The sequence below is a fragment of the Caretta caretta genome, chromosome 3 (assembly GCF_965140235.1).
Source record: "Caretta caretta isolate rCarCar2 chromosome 3, rCarCar1.hap1, whole genome shotgun sequence".
NCBI classification, from domain to species: domain Eukaryota; kingdom Metazoa; phylum Chordata; order Testudines; family Cheloniidae; genus Caretta; species Caretta caretta.
Window position 1 is genome coordinate 182,977,670 of NC_134208.1, and position 18,974 is coordinate 182,996,643.

The 18,974-nt window shown below is 39.0% G+C and overlaps 1 protein-coding gene across 36 annotated transcripts in view; it reads left to right on the forward strand.

The window, feature by feature from the left end:
• Positions 1-18,974, forward strand: part of NRXN1 (neurexin 1) — a 1,247,341-nt gene that overhangs the window by 1,083,468 nt on the left and 144,899 nt on the right. For all 36 annotated transcript variants that reach the window (XM_075127156.1, XM_075127160.1, XM_075127172.1 and 33 more), the window contains one exon: positions 1,143-1,462. In XM_075127156.1, coding sequence (XP_074983257.1) covers positions 1,143-1,462 — 320 coding nt within the window. The remainder of the gene's footprint in view (positions 1-1,142; positions 1,463-18,974) is intronic.

An 18,974-nucleotide genomic window follows, 5' to 3' on the forward strand; every position in this document is an offset into this window, starting at 1 on the left:
ATTATATTACATGTTCCAGCATCTAAATTATTAACTAAAAATATATGTAGTTATGAATGTTCATTATGGTCCTGAAAAAAAATCTTTGTTTAAAGTGTAGGTATCTTAAATAGTGGGCACTATGAATTGCCAATCAAAATGAAGTCCCTTTAACGTTTGCAACCTTCTAAGGGGATTTTGGAACAAACACTAATTAAAACAGAACTTAAAGTTGTGTGCATGCTTATATGAGCAGAAACCAATCTGCTAAAGTAAATATTCTGTTTCATAATAATGGTACTGTTGCTGAGGTTTTCTCTGTTTAATGGAATTGTGCCATGATTTCTCCATTGGTATGTGTATCATTCCTGAAGCCGCTTTTACATCTAAAATCTTTTTATTTTAATTGATAGTCTTGCTGAAAGCCAATCAGACATCTTTTTTGAATTCTTTGTCTCTGAGATACTCAGTATGAACCATGCATTTCTTTTCAGTGTTTATGTCGAAGGAAAATAAACATTCAGATGGGAAAAGGAAACAATAATTTATACACTTATATATAGACATATGACAGATATCTGAATTACTGCATTAGAACATTTTCATTAAAATTAGACTTCACTTGACTTAATGAAAGGTTTGCATACACATACACACACACATACATGTGAACCTGTGTGTGTGTGTGTGTGTGTGTGTGTATAGATATACATAGAATGTCTATATACACACAGTTACCTAAAGCTATAGTACAGGTGTTATACTGGTGTGGAAAATCCTTGAAATGTTCACAATCTTCGGGGATGGTGGAAAGTAGTTTTAAGGAATTAGAAACTTTGTATTCTTGACACACACACAAAAAGGCAAAATGTAGGTAAAAGGGAAGACAATCTCATTCTTATTTGCAATACTAAACAAATTTATAAATATACTTGATTGGCCTTTTAGCAAAAAAGAAAACATAAATTTAGAAATTACAAATATTTTTCAATAGTTATGCATTTCATGGACACTTCATTACAAAAGCAATGAATTATGAGTCAAGTTACTCTCTTATAGTTTATTGCTCTCATTATTCACCCCATGCAAATTTGTTAATCATCCTCTTAGAGTATAGAGTTCACAATCAACATTTTTGCATGTATGTAATATTATCTTTACAGGACGTCAGCTTACAATCTTCAATAGCCAAGCAACCATAAAAATTGGAGGCAAGGAACGGGGTCATCCATTCCAAGGCCAACTCTCTGGTCTTTACTACAATGGCTTGAAAGTTCTGAATATGGCAGCTGAAAATGATGCGAACATCATGATAGAAGGAAATGTGAGACTTGTTGGTGAAGTGCCTTCTTCTATGACAACTGAGTCAACAGCCACAGCAATGCAATCTGAGATGTCCACATCAGTTATGGAAACCACCACCACTTTGGCCACGAGCACTGTCAGAAGAGGAAAGACTCCTACAAAAGAACCTATTGGTCAGGTTAGTCAACCTTCATATACTTTCCAAATATTTTCCCTACTTTGTATGTCTGGACTTTCCAAAATTGCATCTGCTCTAGAGATACAATTGTTATTGTTAAATAAATACATATGTGAGTAGTAATAATTATGTATTGAGCACTGTCAGTATATATGGTGCTGAGAAGAACTTAGAGTGAGAAATAGCCCTGACCCAAGGAAGGTGTTATTATTCTAAATTAGGCAAGCTAACTTGCTTAGACCCTTATTGTACTGGATGACCACCTTGTCTGACCTCAGAGAGGTGCAGATTTTTTAAACAGCACATTTTCCCTTGGTAGGTAATGCTGATGGACTTCAGCAAAGAAGTGTGTGTTTTAAAGAGGTAGTTGAAATGAAATAGTGTGGCTGGTTGGTCCCTAGGATATAGTAGGGAGTTCTAAGCTGAAGGAACAACATGGAAAAAAGTATGAAGATGAGAGTAGGAAATGGTGGGAAAGAGGGCATTAAGACTCTAGAGTTTCCTTTGAAAGATAACAGTATGATGCACGATGCATCCTGGCAGGTATTAACTTCAAGGAGAGTTGAGAGCTCTTTGCACCCCGAGACTGAAGCTCCAAGTCAGAGAATGTTATTTACTGTTTGCTGAGGTTATTTGCACCTTGTGAATTTAGTGACACATTTAGTAGCTTTCAGGTTTTGGCAGGATCTCTTTCTCTTGTGTGGAAAAAATTGATTATCTGAAAAAAGGGGGGAGGAATGATTCATTAAGCACTTTAATAGTCTGCCTTGCACATATCTTGTGTCACAATATTCAAACTCTGTGCTTTAGAAAAATATAATTTAACAGGACATTTCTTTAGCAGATAAAACTCTTTTACATTTGTCATATTCTGTTTATAACTGCCTAAAAAAAGATTTACGTTGCCAAAAGGTTGTCATACTGTTCATTTGATTCAGATGATCACAAACTGGTTTTCATGATGTGCCTCTAAACCATAACTCTTAGGCTGCTGAGGTTTAAATGTGGGACAAAGTGTAAGGGAAAGTCACAAGTTTATGTGGGAGCAAGAACTTGGAATGCTATGTGGATGGTTATATAACCAAGGAAACAGAAGGCTCTCATGGTTAGAATAGGGAATTTGAAGTAAAGCTGCCTGTGTTCTGTTTTACTGTGTGGTCTTGGACAAGTCTCTTAACCTTCTGCACCTCCATTTCTTCATCTGTAAAACTGGGATAATAGTTCTTCAAACACATAAGGCATAAAGGGACATGCGTCCATGCTGTGGATGGGTTCTGCTCGATAACAATCCAAAGCAGTCCGGACTGACACATGTTCATTTTCATTATCTGAGTCAGATGCCACCAGCAGAAGGTTGATTTTCTTTTTTTGGTGGTTCACGTTTTGTAAGAGTGATGCTCTTTTAAGACTTCTGAAAGCAAGCTCCACATCTCATCCCTCTCAGATTTTGGAAGGCACTTCAGATTCTTAAACTTTGGGTTGAGTGCTGTAGTATTTTTAGAAATCTCGCATTGGTACCTTCTTTGCATTTTGTCAAATCTGTAGTGAAAATATTCTTAAAATGAACAACATGTGCTGGGTCATCATCCGAAACTGCTATAATAGGAAATATGTGGCAGAATGCAGGTAAAACAGAGCAGGGGACATACAATTCTGCCCCAAGGAGTTCAGTCAGAAATTTAATTAACACTTATTTTTTAATGAGCGTCATTAGCATGGAAGCATGTCCTCTGGCATGGTGGCTGAAGCATGAAGGGGCAGACGAATGTTTAGCATATCTGGCACGTAAATATCTTGCAATCCCGGCTACAAAAGTGCCATGCAAATGCCTCTTCTCACTTTCTGGTGACACTTTAAACAAGAAGCAAGCAGCATTATCTCCATGTTTGCCTTAGAGATTGTCTGAACAAGAAGTAGGTCTGGGTGCACTTGTAGGCTCTGAAGTTTTACATTGTTTTGTTTTTGAGTGCAGTCATGTAACAAAAAAAATCTACATTTGTAAGTTGCACTTTCACGACAAAGAGATTGCACTATGGTACTTATATGAGGTGCATTGAAAAATACAATTTCATTTTTATAGTGCAAATATTTGTAAGCAAAAATAATATACACTTTGATTTCAATTACAACACAGAATACAATATATATGAAAAGGTAGAAAAACATCCAAAATATTTAATAAATTTCAATTGGTATTCTATTACTCAACAGTGCAATTAAAACTGTGATTAATTGAGATTATTTTTTTTAGTTAATCGCATGAGTTAACTGTGATTAATCAACAGCCCTAATATACATACAAGTTTATTTATTTGTAATAGCAGTGCATATGAATCTGAAAGCAAAATTCACTAAAAACTGACAAGAAACACAGTGGAAACTGATTGTTCTCATTGTCAAGGCTCAGAGAAATGCAAAAAAGTCGCTATACATAGTAAAACGTAAATTAGATTTAATTGTTTTTGTTTGTTTCAGTAATATTAAGATTGTTAATAACAATACAGGAAATGATTTTTTTTTAATTAATATCACGTTTGGGGGAACTGGGCCTGTATGCTTTCAGCTCCCATTGATGTCAGTGAAAGTTGAAGACATCTCGTAGCTTGCAGAAAACCTGCCTTTAATGGCTGTTTCCTTTGTTTATTATCCTCTCTCATGCTTTGTTTCTCTTCTGTATATACTCATAGTCATTGTATCTCCAAAATATCAAACATAAATAGTTGATTTTTAAACTAGCATTGTATAATGCACAAGAAGGAAAGTTACCTTTCTATCATTAAACTAATTAGATTATCTAAGAAAATAGGCAACTAGACAGTAATTGCTAATGAAAGAAGCTTACATTATTTATTACAAGCTAGTGCATGTTTGAAGACAAAAATGAGCTGATAGAAGTAAATGATCAAATCAATTAAGGATTATTTGCTTCATTTGCAGGGATATTGAATTCAATTAAAGATTACAATATTCATTTTAAAAAGGATATTTTAAATATTTATATAAATGTTTTTAATTCAATAATGATAGCAACTAGACTGTTCAAATTGATACAGCATGCGCTTTCTAGCCCACCTCTAATTGCTGCAATATATGCTGTAACAAGACTGAGACAATACTTCCATGAAATGTGTGTTTCATGTTGTGATGTGCATGATTCCAGGAATAATGAAGTCTGAGTGTCTTAAAAAAATACATTTTGTCTCGGAATCTACTTTCAATTGGAGTTTTGCCTGTTTAAGGGCTATATCATATGGTAGCATTGGGTGTTTTAATGATGACAGATACCTCAAATATTATTAATTTATAAATTTGGATTTTCAAAGGGAAGTAAGGTGCCCAAATCCTATTGAAAGTCATTGGGAGTTGGGTGCCTAATTCCTCTCCATTGAAAATTCCCCCCACCTCCAATATTATAACAACATCTATAGGCCTCAGCCATTGTACTGCTCAAATACATAATAAATGGTACACCCTGCCTCAAAGAGCTTACCATGTAAAAGAAAAGATGTAACACGTGGGTGAAGGAAACAAGGGGTCACAGGTATGAGTGGGAAAATGCAGTAACTACAATAGCAGAATATTTTAGCATAGACTTTGTGTGTAGTTGATAGGTATAATAAGTCAATCACTAAGAGCAATCATAGTAATCACAACTCACAAAATGCCTAGTTGGTTTCTGATGGCATACTAGAATTTTACATTTCACATGGATAGATTTAAAACTTGATCCTGAAGCAGAACTCCCACTGAGTTCAATGAAGATCAGTACTAACTACTTTGAGTTTTCAAAAATCATGAGTCAGATGCTAAAAAATCACAAGATTGGCCTAAAATATCTTGCCTTTTTAAAAAAAATAACACATTGTGGGGGTTTATCTTATTTGCCTCTTGCTTTCTGAGTCTTTAATGGTCACATTTTCCAGCTTTTCCTTCCACTCATGAGGGCAAGAAGCTTCCTTTAAAAATAAATGTGAATGAAAACATTACTCCAATGATTGTATCACATGGTATAACTCCAGCAGCTGAGGCATTAAGCAAAATATTATATATTGCAAGATCCTCAATAAAAATGGCAATACAGGAAAGAGTTCAATGGAACTTCAAGTATGAGTTTTTCCTGAGTAACGATTGCAAGATCAGACCCTTAATACTTCCATGATTGTCTTTTGTGTGGTTGTGTGAACCTACACATTAACTGGAAAATCCCAAGCTAAGTAAACAAAAGTCAAAACGAACATGCTCACTTCTGACCCTCTTCTAAGGACATGATTGCAGCAGCCAGTTTTTAAGCCCCCAACCATAGCAGCCCCTGCTGTAAACTACTTCTGGCACGAAAAGAATGGTTGTTTTTATTTTTCCATCCATTCCAGTTTTGTTTTCCTCAAACAAAGTGGGCTTTCACCAATAGTGCTGATCCATTTACACAGCAATTGCTATATACCTTGAGGTGATTGCATGTTTTGGAACAATAGACATAGATTTTTGGTCAAGCAGAATTAAATTGGTTTCATTTTAAATTGATGAGCTGAAATTTGGTCAGTGGCTCTGGAGGCATACATCAGGTAAAGAATACATTTATTTATGTGTATTGGAGCAACACATATAAAGGGTATTCATCAAAGCAGTATAGAGATACGCTTGGCTCTGTACCTTACAATTTAATTAAAATCAAGCATATTTTAAAAGATGGGGATGTTTTATGAAAATAGTTTGATTTTAAAACTGAGATCATTTCTACATGGGCTGGTAAATATTAACATATTTTATAGAATCATAGAATCATAGAATATCAGGGTTGGAAGGGACCACAGGAGGTCATCTAGTCCAACCCCTTGCTCAAAGCAGGACCAATCCCCAACTAAATCATCCCAGCCAGGGCTTTGTCAAGCCTGACCTTAAAAATATCTAAGGAAGGAGATTCCACCACCTCCCTAGGTGACACATGTATAAGGAATCAATGTGGTTAGCAAGGGGGGGAGCATTATCCACCCATCTATTTGAATTAATAATTGAAAATTATCTATTGGATGGTTTGCATTTTTTTCATATAAACATTTTCATGTAGGTGCTCCCTGTCCTCTCTGTGTCCGTCTCTCTACATATGACATACCCCAGTCAATGACACATTGGCCCCCCTAGGTAAAACTTTTCCCTGTGGTTTGGTAACTCACAGAAGTTCAGCTCCAACAGCTAATGAACACTGTCTAATGAACCCTGTAGATTCAGACATCCCTGTTATCAGCTCAACCCCTTACACAGGCATTGATGGTGACAGAACCCTGGAATTTCAGCTTTTGGGATTGTATCTTTTTTGTACTATGGTGTCTCTGTAAACATTCTGCCTGTGGAGGTGATAGTCATTTGATAATTGTGGAACCATGTGATAATCACAGCGCTTTGTGAGGAACTAATTTATCGTGCACCTTTGATCACCTCCACTATCTTTGCCCACTAATCAATCTCCCCTGGGATTTATTCACATGTTCTGACTCCCTCAACAATATCACACAGACACTATATTTTTTTCCAAAATCAACAAGGCGGAGAAATGTTTCTTCCTTTCCATATCCCCACATCCCCTTTCTAAAACATTACCTGCCCAAGACTGGGCATGGGAGAGATTCCTTTGGCCAGTGACAGCTTTTATGTACCTAAAAACACCGTGACTTTAAAGTCCAGTATCACCTGGCCCAGCAGGAACAGAACTGGAAACATTTTTGATCTTTGTGAAGGAGAGATGCCCAATAAACTGAGCAGTCGCAGTTGCAGGGTCAGGAGCTGATGGACTTTTTAAAGTCCTGAGTTGATGTGACATTTCTGTGTATACAAAATCTATTTTAGGGCCATTTTAGAAATTTTTATGGCTTAGGGTGACCAGATGTCCCGATTTTATAGGGACAGTCCCGATTTTGGGTCTTTTTCTTTTATAGGCTCCTATTACCTCCCACCCCCATCCTGATTTTTCACATTTGCTGTCTGGTCACCCTATTATGGCTTCATGTGAGCAATGTACAACGGGCCTCATGTAAACAAAGGCACCTCACATTACAAATGGAGCAATACAAAAATAGTCTCAATAAAATAAAGTTGAGGTTACAGGGACAAACCATCCCAATGAGTCGAAAGAATAGTAAATATGGCAGGCGACCAGCTTGGCTTAATGGTGAAATCTTAGCAGATCTTAAACATAAAAAAGAAGCTTACAAGAAGTGGAAGGTTGGACATATGACCAGGGAAGAGTATAAAAATATTGCTCGGGCATGTAGGAATGTTATCAGGAGGGCCAAATCGCACCTGGAGCTGCAGCTAGCCAGAGATGTCAAGAGTAACAAGAAGGGTTTCTTCAGGTATGTTGGCAACAAGAAGAAAGCCAAGGAATGTGTGGGCCCCTTACTGAATGAGGGAGGCAAACTAGTGACAGAGGATGTGGAAAAAGCTAATGTACTCAATGCTTTTTTTGCCTCTGTTTTCACTAACAAGGTCAGCTCCCAGACTGCTACGCTGGGCATCACAAAATGGGGAAGAGATGGCCAGCCCTCTGTGGAGATAGAGGTGGTTAGGGACTATTTAGAAAAGCTGGACGTGCACAAGTCCATGGGGCCGGACGAGTTGCATCCGAGAGTGCTGAAGGAACTGGCGGCTGTGATTGCAGAGCCATTGGCCATTATCTTTGAAAACTCGTGGCGAACCGGGGAAGTCCCGGATGACTGGAAAAAGGCTGATGTAGTGCCAATCTTTAAAAAAGGGAAGAAGGAGGATCCTGGGAACTACAGGCCAGTCAGCCTCACTTCAGTCCCTGGAAAAATCATGGAGCAGGTCCTCAAAGAATCAATCCTGAAGCACTTGCATGAGAGGAAAGTGATCAGGAACAGCCAGCATGGATTCACCAAAGGAAGGGCATGCCTGACTAATCTAATCGCCTTCTATGATGAGATTACTGGTTCTGTGGATGAAGGGAAAGCAGTGGATGTATTGTTTCTTGACTTTAGCAAAGCTTTTGACACGGTCTCCCACAGTATTCTTGTCAGCAAGTTAAGGAAGTATGGGCTGGATGAATGGACTATAAGGTGGATAGAAAGCTGGCTAGATTGTCGGGCTCAACGGGTAGTGATCAATGGCTCCATGTCTAGTTGGCAGCCGGTATCAAGTGGAGTGCCCCAAGGGTCGGTCCTGGGGCCGGTTTTGTTCAATATCTTCATAAATGATCTGGAGGATGGTGTGGATTGCACTCTCAGCAAATTTGCGGATGATACTAAACTGGGAGGAGTGGTAGATACGCTGGAGGGGAGGGATAGGATACAGAAGGACCTAGACAAATTGGAGGATTGGGCCAAAAGAAATCTGATGAGGTTCAATAAGGATAAGTGCAGGGTCCTGCACTTAGGACGGAAGAACCCAATGCACAGCTACAGACTAGGGACCGAATGGCTAGGCAGCAGTTCTGCGGAAAAGGACCTAGGGGTGACAGTGGACGAGAAGCTGGATATGAATCAGCAGTGTGCCCTTGTTGCCAAGAAGGCCAATGGCATTTTGGGATGTATAAGTAGGGGCATAGCGAGCAGATCGAGGGACGTGATCATTCCCCTCTATTCGACATTGGTGAGGCCTCATCTGGAGTACTGTGTCCAGTTTTGGGCCCCACACTTCAAGAAGGATGTGGATAAATTGGAGAGAGTCCAGCGAAGGGCAACAAAAATGATTAGGGGTCTGGAACACATGAGTTATGAGGAGAGGCTGAGGGAGCTGCGATTGTTTAGCCTGCAGAAGAGAAGAATGAGGGGGGATTTGATAGCTGCTTTCAACTACCTCAAAGGGGGTTCCAAAGAGGATGGCTCTAGACTGTTCTCAATGGTATCAGATGACAGAACGAGGAGTAATGGTCTCAAGCTGCAGTGGGGGAGGTTTAGATTGGATATTAGGAAAAACTTTTTCACTAAGAGGGTGGTGAAACACTGGAATGCGTTACCTAGGGAGGTGGTAGAATCTCCTTCCTTAGAGGTTTTTAAGGTCAGGCTTGACAAAGCCCTGGCTGGGATGATTTAACTGGGAATTGGTCCTGCTTTGAGCAGGGGGTTGGACTAGATGACCTTCTGGGGTCCCTTCCAACCCTTATATTCTATGATTCTATGAAATGAAGGAAAAACTCCAAAGTAGATTTTCTGTAGCATACATGTTTATACAGAATACATGCTGCTGGAGTGTGGGGTAAAGGTTTTGCTGGCACTTGTCTGGGATGGTCCACACAACTCCTCTGGCTTTTCCACTCATGAGTGGACTGTCCCAATCTCATCCCAATAACTCTTCATTCCATGCCATAATATATCATGTATATACACACACACACACACATATAGCTAGATATAGTATAATTCTAATTATCCATATTCCCCGTATCCGAAAATACTAGTTATTTGAATCCAAAAGTGTACCCCACATAGCCGTATGTTAGTTTTAATGAAAGTTTTGGATGTCCCCCAGTCCATTCAGATAAATAGGAGTGTACTGTATATAGATAGAGGCTGAGATTTTTCAAAGGGGACTATGGGAGCCAGGTGGGTAGCTCCAGTGAGGCCCCTTTGAAAATCCCAGCTTTAGATTCTAAATTAGTAAACAGTTCTGATGCTTTTCTATGAAGATCTATTATTATGGAGGTCATCACTCTATAGTTAAGCTTCAGTTCTGTTTTGCATTTAAAGCAGAGATTCAATCTCCTTGTTATATATGTAAAATACAGCGTATGCTCCACAAACTTACAGCATTTACTATCTGAATAAAGAATATTTTTTCTTGAATTTACAAATAAATCCATTAATTACTTTATGTGTTAAAAATAATTGAAAACTGGGTCCTTTAAGAAATGTAGTGTCTGTGTCCAGTCTTTTCTTTGTTCTTGAATAATCTTAATAATGGAATTACACAGCTTTCCATATAGTTTAAATTAATTGAAATCTTGTGCATAGGTTATATATGAAGAAATTAGGCGGTCATTAAGCTAAGTAATTAATGATTGTTTTATCTAATTTTTAGGTAATCAGCTCAGGTAACTCTTAAGTGGGGTCTTCATGACAACAGCAGCTATATCATTTTCATGTTTTATGTTTTTACTATCTTATAAAATATTTGCATCTGGAATTCTGTATTTTGAAATCACACAGATAGCATGGCTTTAAAAAATAATGTTCAGTACTTGCATTTTTTAAAGCTGTATCCGCTTTCCACATGTTGTGGACAAACATTTTGACCCATTGGCTTTCTTCATTGATTTTTTTTTAGTAGTGGTCAGAAAAAAAAGTAAATATGTATTTTGAATAAAATTTTCAGAAGTTCCTTCAAAATTCCATGGGACTTGTGCTCATGTGTCACTTAGGATATGTCTACACTGCAGTTAGACATCCCACAGCTGGCCTGTGCCAACTGACTCCAGCTCACAGGGCTCAGGCTAGGGGTCTGTTTAATTGTAGTGTAGACCTCAGGCTGCAGCCTGAGCTCTGGGACCATCTCCCATCACAAGGTCCTACAGCCCCTTAGCCCAATCCCCCTGAGCCTGAGTCAACTGGCACGGGCCATCCACAGATTTTTAATTGCAGTGTAGACATACCTTTAGGTGCCTTTGAATATCCCAGCCTTGGTCATTTTATATATATATATATATATATACACAGTACTGTAAAATTTTCTTAGCTTGTACATTATTCACTGGCTGCATATGTAGCAATCCTGCTGATGCATACATACATAATAGATAGCATTGTAATTAGCTATACTGCCTATATGCAGAATTTCAGCTCCAAAAGCACAGGCCTCGCCCTTGAGCTAGAGGTTGAGTGAGAACCTTCTAGCTGTCATTAAGAGACATTACAGAGTTATGGTACACATAGCCATTGTAGTAGAAGGAGAACCTGAGACATAAGGCCCTGTATCAGAGACCAGGTATGCTTTGTCAGCGATCTGTGCAAAGCTGGGACTGCACACAGAAAGAACACACAGGCAGCTAAACATTTGATGATAGCCACTTCATAACATTTTGGCCTCAGAAGGCAAAACTTCTCCAATTGCTGGGGAAATGTCAGGAATTCAAATATACTAGTGTGTAATGAATACTATAGCTGCTAGCATGCCACCCCCATGATCTTCAGTTATACCTCACACCTGGTGTATGGACAAGAGAACACAGGCCTCTGCCACTGTGAATAGAATGTTTTTTCTTTTATGTCCTTTGGGCCAACCTGGGAGTGTGTATTACCACATTGGGCATGCTCCTAATTCTGAATGTTAAAATTGCCTGTTACAACTATAATATAAGGAAGGAGCAACATGGAAGGGTCCTAAAGAAAATCCCATCCATCCTATCTCAGATTGGGCTGACTCAGGCAATGTAGTTTTAATGGGTTAGAGGAAGCACCCTCCCATGCGCCCCTGCACATAGTAAGCAAACTGAGGGGGTGGATTTTCAAAGCTCTGAATGGGGTTTTAACCCAGGTATTTCCCATTAAAGCCAGTGGGAATTGTCTTGTACCAAGACTCATAAGCAGGGTTTGAAAATGTACCCTCTAGTGTGTGTGCATGGCAAAATATGTTTGTAAATGAAATTACAACACCGTTGTTATCTCAAAGTACCTATAGTCATTTTATCTTCAATATAGATTAATTTGTTGCAAAATCAAAGCTGCTTTTTAAGATCATTAAGACAAAAAAAGGGATCTGAAACCATTATCAGTGTCTATTCCATAATACTTTCATTTCAAAATGACCAAACTCTTTCAAACTCAAAGTTTGCTTTTTTAAAAAAAGTCCCAAATTGATATCTTATAATCTCAAATTTCAGCCCATGGCAACATTTTTAATGGCTGAATTATAGATCCCAGAAGAACTAAGCAGCGATGGCAACGTCAGCATTTTTCATAGTGTACTTTTTGTTCTTGCAACATTTTGTATCTGTCATTTAATCACAACAGTATCTCAAAGCATCAGTTTTCTCCTATCTTGTCATTTCCAAGACTAGCAGCATCCAGATTCACTGAGTTACGTTTTGTACAGACAATATTTCACTCAAATTACGACATTTACAACAATCTGTCTGGGATGGCTTCGATTGGAGGAGCCATCTAGTATCAACTAAGGCTGTAAATTAATCTCGATTAATCGCATGATTAATCGAGCTGTTAAACAACAATAGAATACCATTTATTTAAATATTTTTGGATGTTTTCTACATTTTCTAATATATTGATTTCAATTATAACACAAGATACAAAGTGTACCGTGCTCACTTTATATTTATTTTTATTACAAATATTTTCACTGTAAGAAACAAAAGAAATAGTATTTTTTCAATTCACCTAATACTTACACATACTAATACAAATACTTTAGTGCAATCTCTTTATCATGAAATTTGAACTTAAAAGTGTAGAATTATTTACAAAAAACCCTGCATTCAAAAATAAAACAATGTAAAACTTTAGAGCCTTAAGTCCAATCAATCCTTCTTGTTCAGCCAATCACTCAGACAAACAAGTTTGTTTACATTTGCAGAAGATAATGATGCCTGCTTCTTGTTTACAATGTCACCTGAAAGTGAGAACAGGCGTTCGCATAGCACTATTGTAGCCAGCCTCGCAAGATATTTACATGACAGATGCACTAAAGATTCGTATGTCCCTTGATGCTTCAACCACCATTCCAGAGAACATGCATCCTTGCTGATGACAGGTTCTTCTTGATAACGATCCAAAGCAGTGTGGACCGACGCATGTTCATTTTTATCATCTGAGTCAGATGCCACCAGCAGAAGATTGATTTTCTTTTTTGGTAGTTCCAGTTCTGTAGTTTCCACATCGGAGTGTTGGTCTTGTTAGACATCTGAAAGCATTCTCCACACCTCGTCCCACTCAGATTTTGGAAGGCACTTCAGATTCTTAAATCTTTGTTTGAGTGCTGCAGCTATCTTTAGAAATTTCACATTGGTATCTTCTTTGCATTTTGTCAAATTTGCAGTGAAAGTGTCCTTAAAATGAACATGTGCTGGGTCGTCACCCAAGACTGCTATAACATGAAATATATGGCAGAATGTGGGTAAAACAGAGCAGGAGACATACAATTCTCCCCCAAAGAGTTCAGTCACAAATTTAATTAATGCATATTTTAAACGACCATCATCAGCATGGACGCATGTCCCCTGGAAAGATGGCCGAAGCATGAAGAGGCATATGAATCTTTAGTGCAACTGGCACGTAAATATCTTACGATGCCAGCTCCAACAGTGCAATGCAAACACCTGTTCTCACTCTCAGGTGACATTGTAATTAAGAAGTGTGCAGCAATATCTTCAATAAATGTAAATAAACTTGTTTCTCTTAGCAATTGGCTGAACAAGAAGTAGGACTGAGTGGACTTGTAGGCTCTAAAGTGATACTTTGTTTTGTTTTTGTGTGCAGTTATTTAAAAAAAACTCAACATTTGTAAGTTGCACTTTCATGATAAAGAGATTGCACTATGGTACTTGTATGAGGTGAATTGAAAAATACTATTTATTTTCTTTATCATTTTTACAGTACAAATATTTGTAATCTAAGATAATATAAAGTGAGCACTGTACACTTTATAGTCTGTGTTGTAATTGAAATCAATATATTTGAAAATGTAGAAAAACATCCAAAAATATTTCATACATTTCAATTGGTATTCTATTGTTTAACAGTACAATTATTTTTTTTAATCGTGATTAATTTTTTTGAGTTAGTCGCGTGAGTTAACTGTGATTAATCGACAGCCCTATTATCAACCAATGTTTGTTTCCTGCTAAATATTCCATATCCTTCATCTGTTCTCTCTCAATGTCCCTCAGACTAAACAAATATAATTATTTCAGGATTATACTGAAATTGGATTGTCTCAACCAACTGAAGCATGGTGATGCAGTACAGTTAGTGATCCATAACTGTATGTTTACTTCTCCATTATGCATTTTCTCATTTTGACTGGCTGAGAAGGTCTGATCTGCACTACTTTTCAGTATCTGCACAGTATGCAAACCCTTGTACTGTGGCTGAGAGCCGTTGTTAGCCAGTCAAAGTAAATGGATTAGCAGTCAGTCTCTTTGGCATTAACCGAGAAGCTATGTTACATTCTAAAGTTTGATCATTTCAATTCACCATTTCCTTTGGTGGGGCATTAGGCAAATCATATTTTTTTGGTCCTTATCCCACATAGTATTTATATTGTAGGCAAGAAGCTAATAAAATATGTCTTTTTGCCCTCTCATAATAGATATGTGAACCACTTCCCTCTGCTGGTTGGAATGCCAGACTGTCTCAAGAGTGATTCTCTTGTTCTCTACTTATAGAGGATAGTAACCCAATTACTACCACCAGTGTGGCTACTTAGATGAAGTTGTGTGTGCTGCAATGCTTGGAGCGCAGCACATGCACTGAAATCTAGTTTTCAATCCCCACTGCTGTAGCAAGTACAGCGCAGATGCTTATTTCAGCAGCCTTAAAGTTATGTAAGTGAATGGTTCACAGGTTACTGCAGACTTCAGAGGATGTATACATATTATGTAAATATGTGAGTATATACACATGATGTACATATATAGGCCTGGAAGAATTTGAATTTTATATTTTTATAATTTCAATAGATAATATTCATGTTTATTTTAAGCCTTTTTTTCAATTTTCATCAATTTAAATTTTCACAGTTGCACAAAACTATGACTTTATTTTTTTTATTTTTATCAATTTCAGTGTTCACAGTTGCAGGAAATTATAGGGGTCACACAAAAGGGGGTCAGACAACAATTATTTAATAACAGTAGATACTGAGATTCAAAAAGTTAAAAGTTTTATAAAGTTATATAGCTTTATTGTCAACACCATGTGTCAAAATATACGAAGTAAATATCCATAAGTCAAACTCTTTTAAGTTCTCAAGCAGCATTTTTCTTACTTTGCCATCTGTAAATTTCAATTATCATTGATGAAAATATTTTTTGTTGGTTTGTGTGTGTACAGTTAAATCAACACTTACCAACATTTAGCCTATACACATATATCCTGTGAAGACTACAGCCTACCAGTAAGTAACCTTTCAAACATACCTTTTTTTTTATTTAGTAGTATTAGGAGCAAGACCTAATTCTCAGGCATGATTGTTTCACAGAGCACTGCTAGTTCACTTTAATGAAATAACTCTTGGGAGGTATGTAGATAATAAGTTAGTTATACCAAGTACATTCATTTTAGCCAAGTTTACTTTTCCCATGGTATAAGCTCCCTATGTTTCTCCTTAATGACTCAACACTTGTTTTTTTTATTTTATTTTATTTCTTTCAGTCTATTAGCTAGTGTGATCCTGAAGTACATGATCTTATTTGGTGCTCACTTAAAATTCTGATCCTAAAAGTTGGTGCTCTAGCTTATTTAGATATTGTCATTGCCTCAGATTTCTCCCAGTTGGTTCTTTAATTTGAAACACCTCCAAATTCTTTCATGAGTTCTAATAATTGGAAAATTGTGGATTGTTATTCTGATATTAAAAATAGCATACAACCTGCATCCAATATTTCTTTGAATTCCCTTTCTCTCTTTATACCCAAATGGTTCTTTATTGATATATTCTTTTTACAATATTTTGAACTATATTTTGAATATCACTGCTCTCGCTATGTATAAATGAGTCAGCTGAAGTTACAGGGTTGTTGTTTTTTTCAATGAAATAGTGCAAATTGAATTCTCAGGGAGAGATTAAGGATGGGGTGAATGAGACTCATCCATTCCCTCCAGTAGATAAGAGAAAGGCTGGACAGTGTGTATCCATAGAAAAATAGGGAGAGCAGCACTTCCAGGTAGGCTGTTGCGGGGTATGCACACCCTGCATATGAGATGTCAAATGGAACTTTGCTTCTTACATTTATCCTGAATGAAGGGTGGCTATTACACCCACCAGCTTCAATGAGGTTTCACCCAACCTCCAGCATGACATTATAAATATATACACATATTTCAAAATAGAGAAATTGATTTATCCCCCTTTCGCGGGGGTGGGGGGGCAGTGTTGGTTGATTCCACCGCTGTTACAGGCTTCCTGACAGCCTCTAGGCCGAAAGTGTCCAGAGTACTTCCAGAAGGAAGTGCCCAGAGTACTTACATTCAGGGCAGCGGGGCCTAGTGGCCAGAGTCAATTCCGGCGGCCCTTGTGTTCAGGGCAGCAGGGTCTAGTGGCCCGAGTCATTTCCAGCAGCCCTTGCGTGCAGGGCAGCGCGGCCTAGTAGCCAGAGTCAATTCCGGCAGCCCTTGAATTAAGGCAGCACAGCCTAGCGGCCAGAGTCAATTCTAGTGGTCCTTGTGTTCAGGGAAGTGCAGCTTAGAGGCCAGAGTCAATTCCAGTGGTCCTTGCATTCAGGTCAGTGTGGCCTAGCAGCCAGAGTCAATTCCAGAAACCCTTGCATTCAGGACAGCACAGCCTACCGGCCAGAGTCAATTCCAGAAGTCCTTGCATTCAAGACAGCATAGCCTAGCGGCCAGAGTCAGTTATGGCAGTCCTTGCATTAAGGCAGCACGGGCTAGCGGCCAGAGTCAATTCCAGCAGCCCTTGCGTACAGGGCAGCATGGTCTAGCAGATAGAATCAATATAACCACCCTCAGGTGCAGGGCAATATGGCGTAGCAGCCTGCGTCCATATAATAGTCCTCTGGTACGGGGTAATGCGGCCCAATGGCCAGAGTCAGTGTCATAGCCCCTAGGCGTGGGGCAGTGAGGCCCAATGGCCAATGTCAATATAGCAGCCCCTAGGCATGGGGCAGTGAGGCCCAATGGCCAGTATCCAGGGAGGAGGAAGGGGCCACCATTAGGGGGGTGGCAGCCCAGGTAGGGAGGCCCGGGCCAAACTGACTCCACCCAGGGTCCTGACAGTGGCAGAGTGGTCTGCCACTGAGTCCGCAGGGACTCCCATCGAAACATGCTGACCTCATTCCGCTGGGAGGTATCACTTGCGCACCCTTCCTTGGTCACTTCATACCATGTTTCCAGGCGTTGTAGTCCATTGAGCATTGGGATTCCCTGGCTTCTCAGCGTGAGTGATTCATTCGGCTCCATCGGCCACAACCCTCTGGTCTGGATCTCAGTGTCTCCGGTTCCCGCAGGCAAAGGCTGTGATGGCTCTTTGGTGGAACCTCCGCCCAAGGTCCTTCCCTTACAGCAGTAAACCTAGAATGAGCTAGGCTGCACCCTTTTATACTGAAGCAGTAGTTGGAGCATGCCCAGCATGGTCTGAGGGGCGGGACTTCCGCTGCCCATAGCGTAGGGTTAACCCCCTCATGTTCAGTGCAGTGTATGCACACCCCATCACATAGGCCCATATTGAAATTGTCTCACAGATCTATCACGGCCACTCTCTTTAGCCACCTTTTCTCCTCCTGCTCGCGCTCTCTCTCTCTCTCTCATTGGACATCAGGAGGTACTTATCTCATGTCCAGGCTAGGAAGGACAGTCTAGTAGATAGAGAACTCAGAGACCTGGGTTCAGGTCTTGGACAACTCACTTAATTTCTCTCTGAATCAGTTCCCCACCTGTAAAATGGAGATAATATCTACCCCCACAGTAGTGCTGTGACTTGAGGATGAAATCCATTAAGGATTATGAGATGTTCAGATACTATGGTGATGAAAGCCATATGAGTTCCCAGAGATAAAGATAGAAAAGTTTTGGTTTCAACAAATTGACATTTTCTGGTGAAAAAATATGTCATCGAAAAATTCCCATCCAGCTGTAGTCATGAATGCTTGTCCTCTCCTACTAGTCCCATTGCTTTTCTGGTTACTGTAAGGTATTTCTTTTTTTTTTTAGCTGCAGGGATTGGTTTTCAGATGTCATAAACAAAAATGGCATCAGAGGAGGGGGCAGACTTGAAGGATTAGAATCAGGAAGAAACAAAATGTTCTAAGTTATTATATTTTATTATATTATTGTTACTGTTTTTAACCTTAGTGGTTCACCAGTATTTGGGGTCTTGCTGATTGTTTTCATTAGAAAGAGAGATTGATCATGGAGTTGGGTATTTCTTTGATACAATTCTATACAGTATGTAAATAATGTATATAAAGTCATTTTTCCCTGAACAGAGTAGAACTCAAACAATAGGAGACGATTTCCTTGCTCGGTATTCCAAGCCTCGTTTTCCAGCTAGCACTCTACTCAAAAAACTCTCTCTCAGCTTTCTCTCAGGGTCATGTTGCTTCTTTGGCTGTCCTTGCATTTTTTGGCTGCCCTCTCTGTCTGCTTCTATGAGGCTTTTGGCTATGTTTGCTCTCTTTCACTCTCTCTCTTACACTCACACACACACACAAACACACACGAACAAACAGGCATATCTCCACCAAAACAGTCCCAAGACCTCTGCTTTGTATTCAGCCCTCAGTCAAACTCCTCCACCCATATAGCTCAGCTCCTCCCCAGCCTTGAATGGGGCCTGCGTTTGGGCAGTGGCTCCTATAAACTATAGCTAACTAATGTCA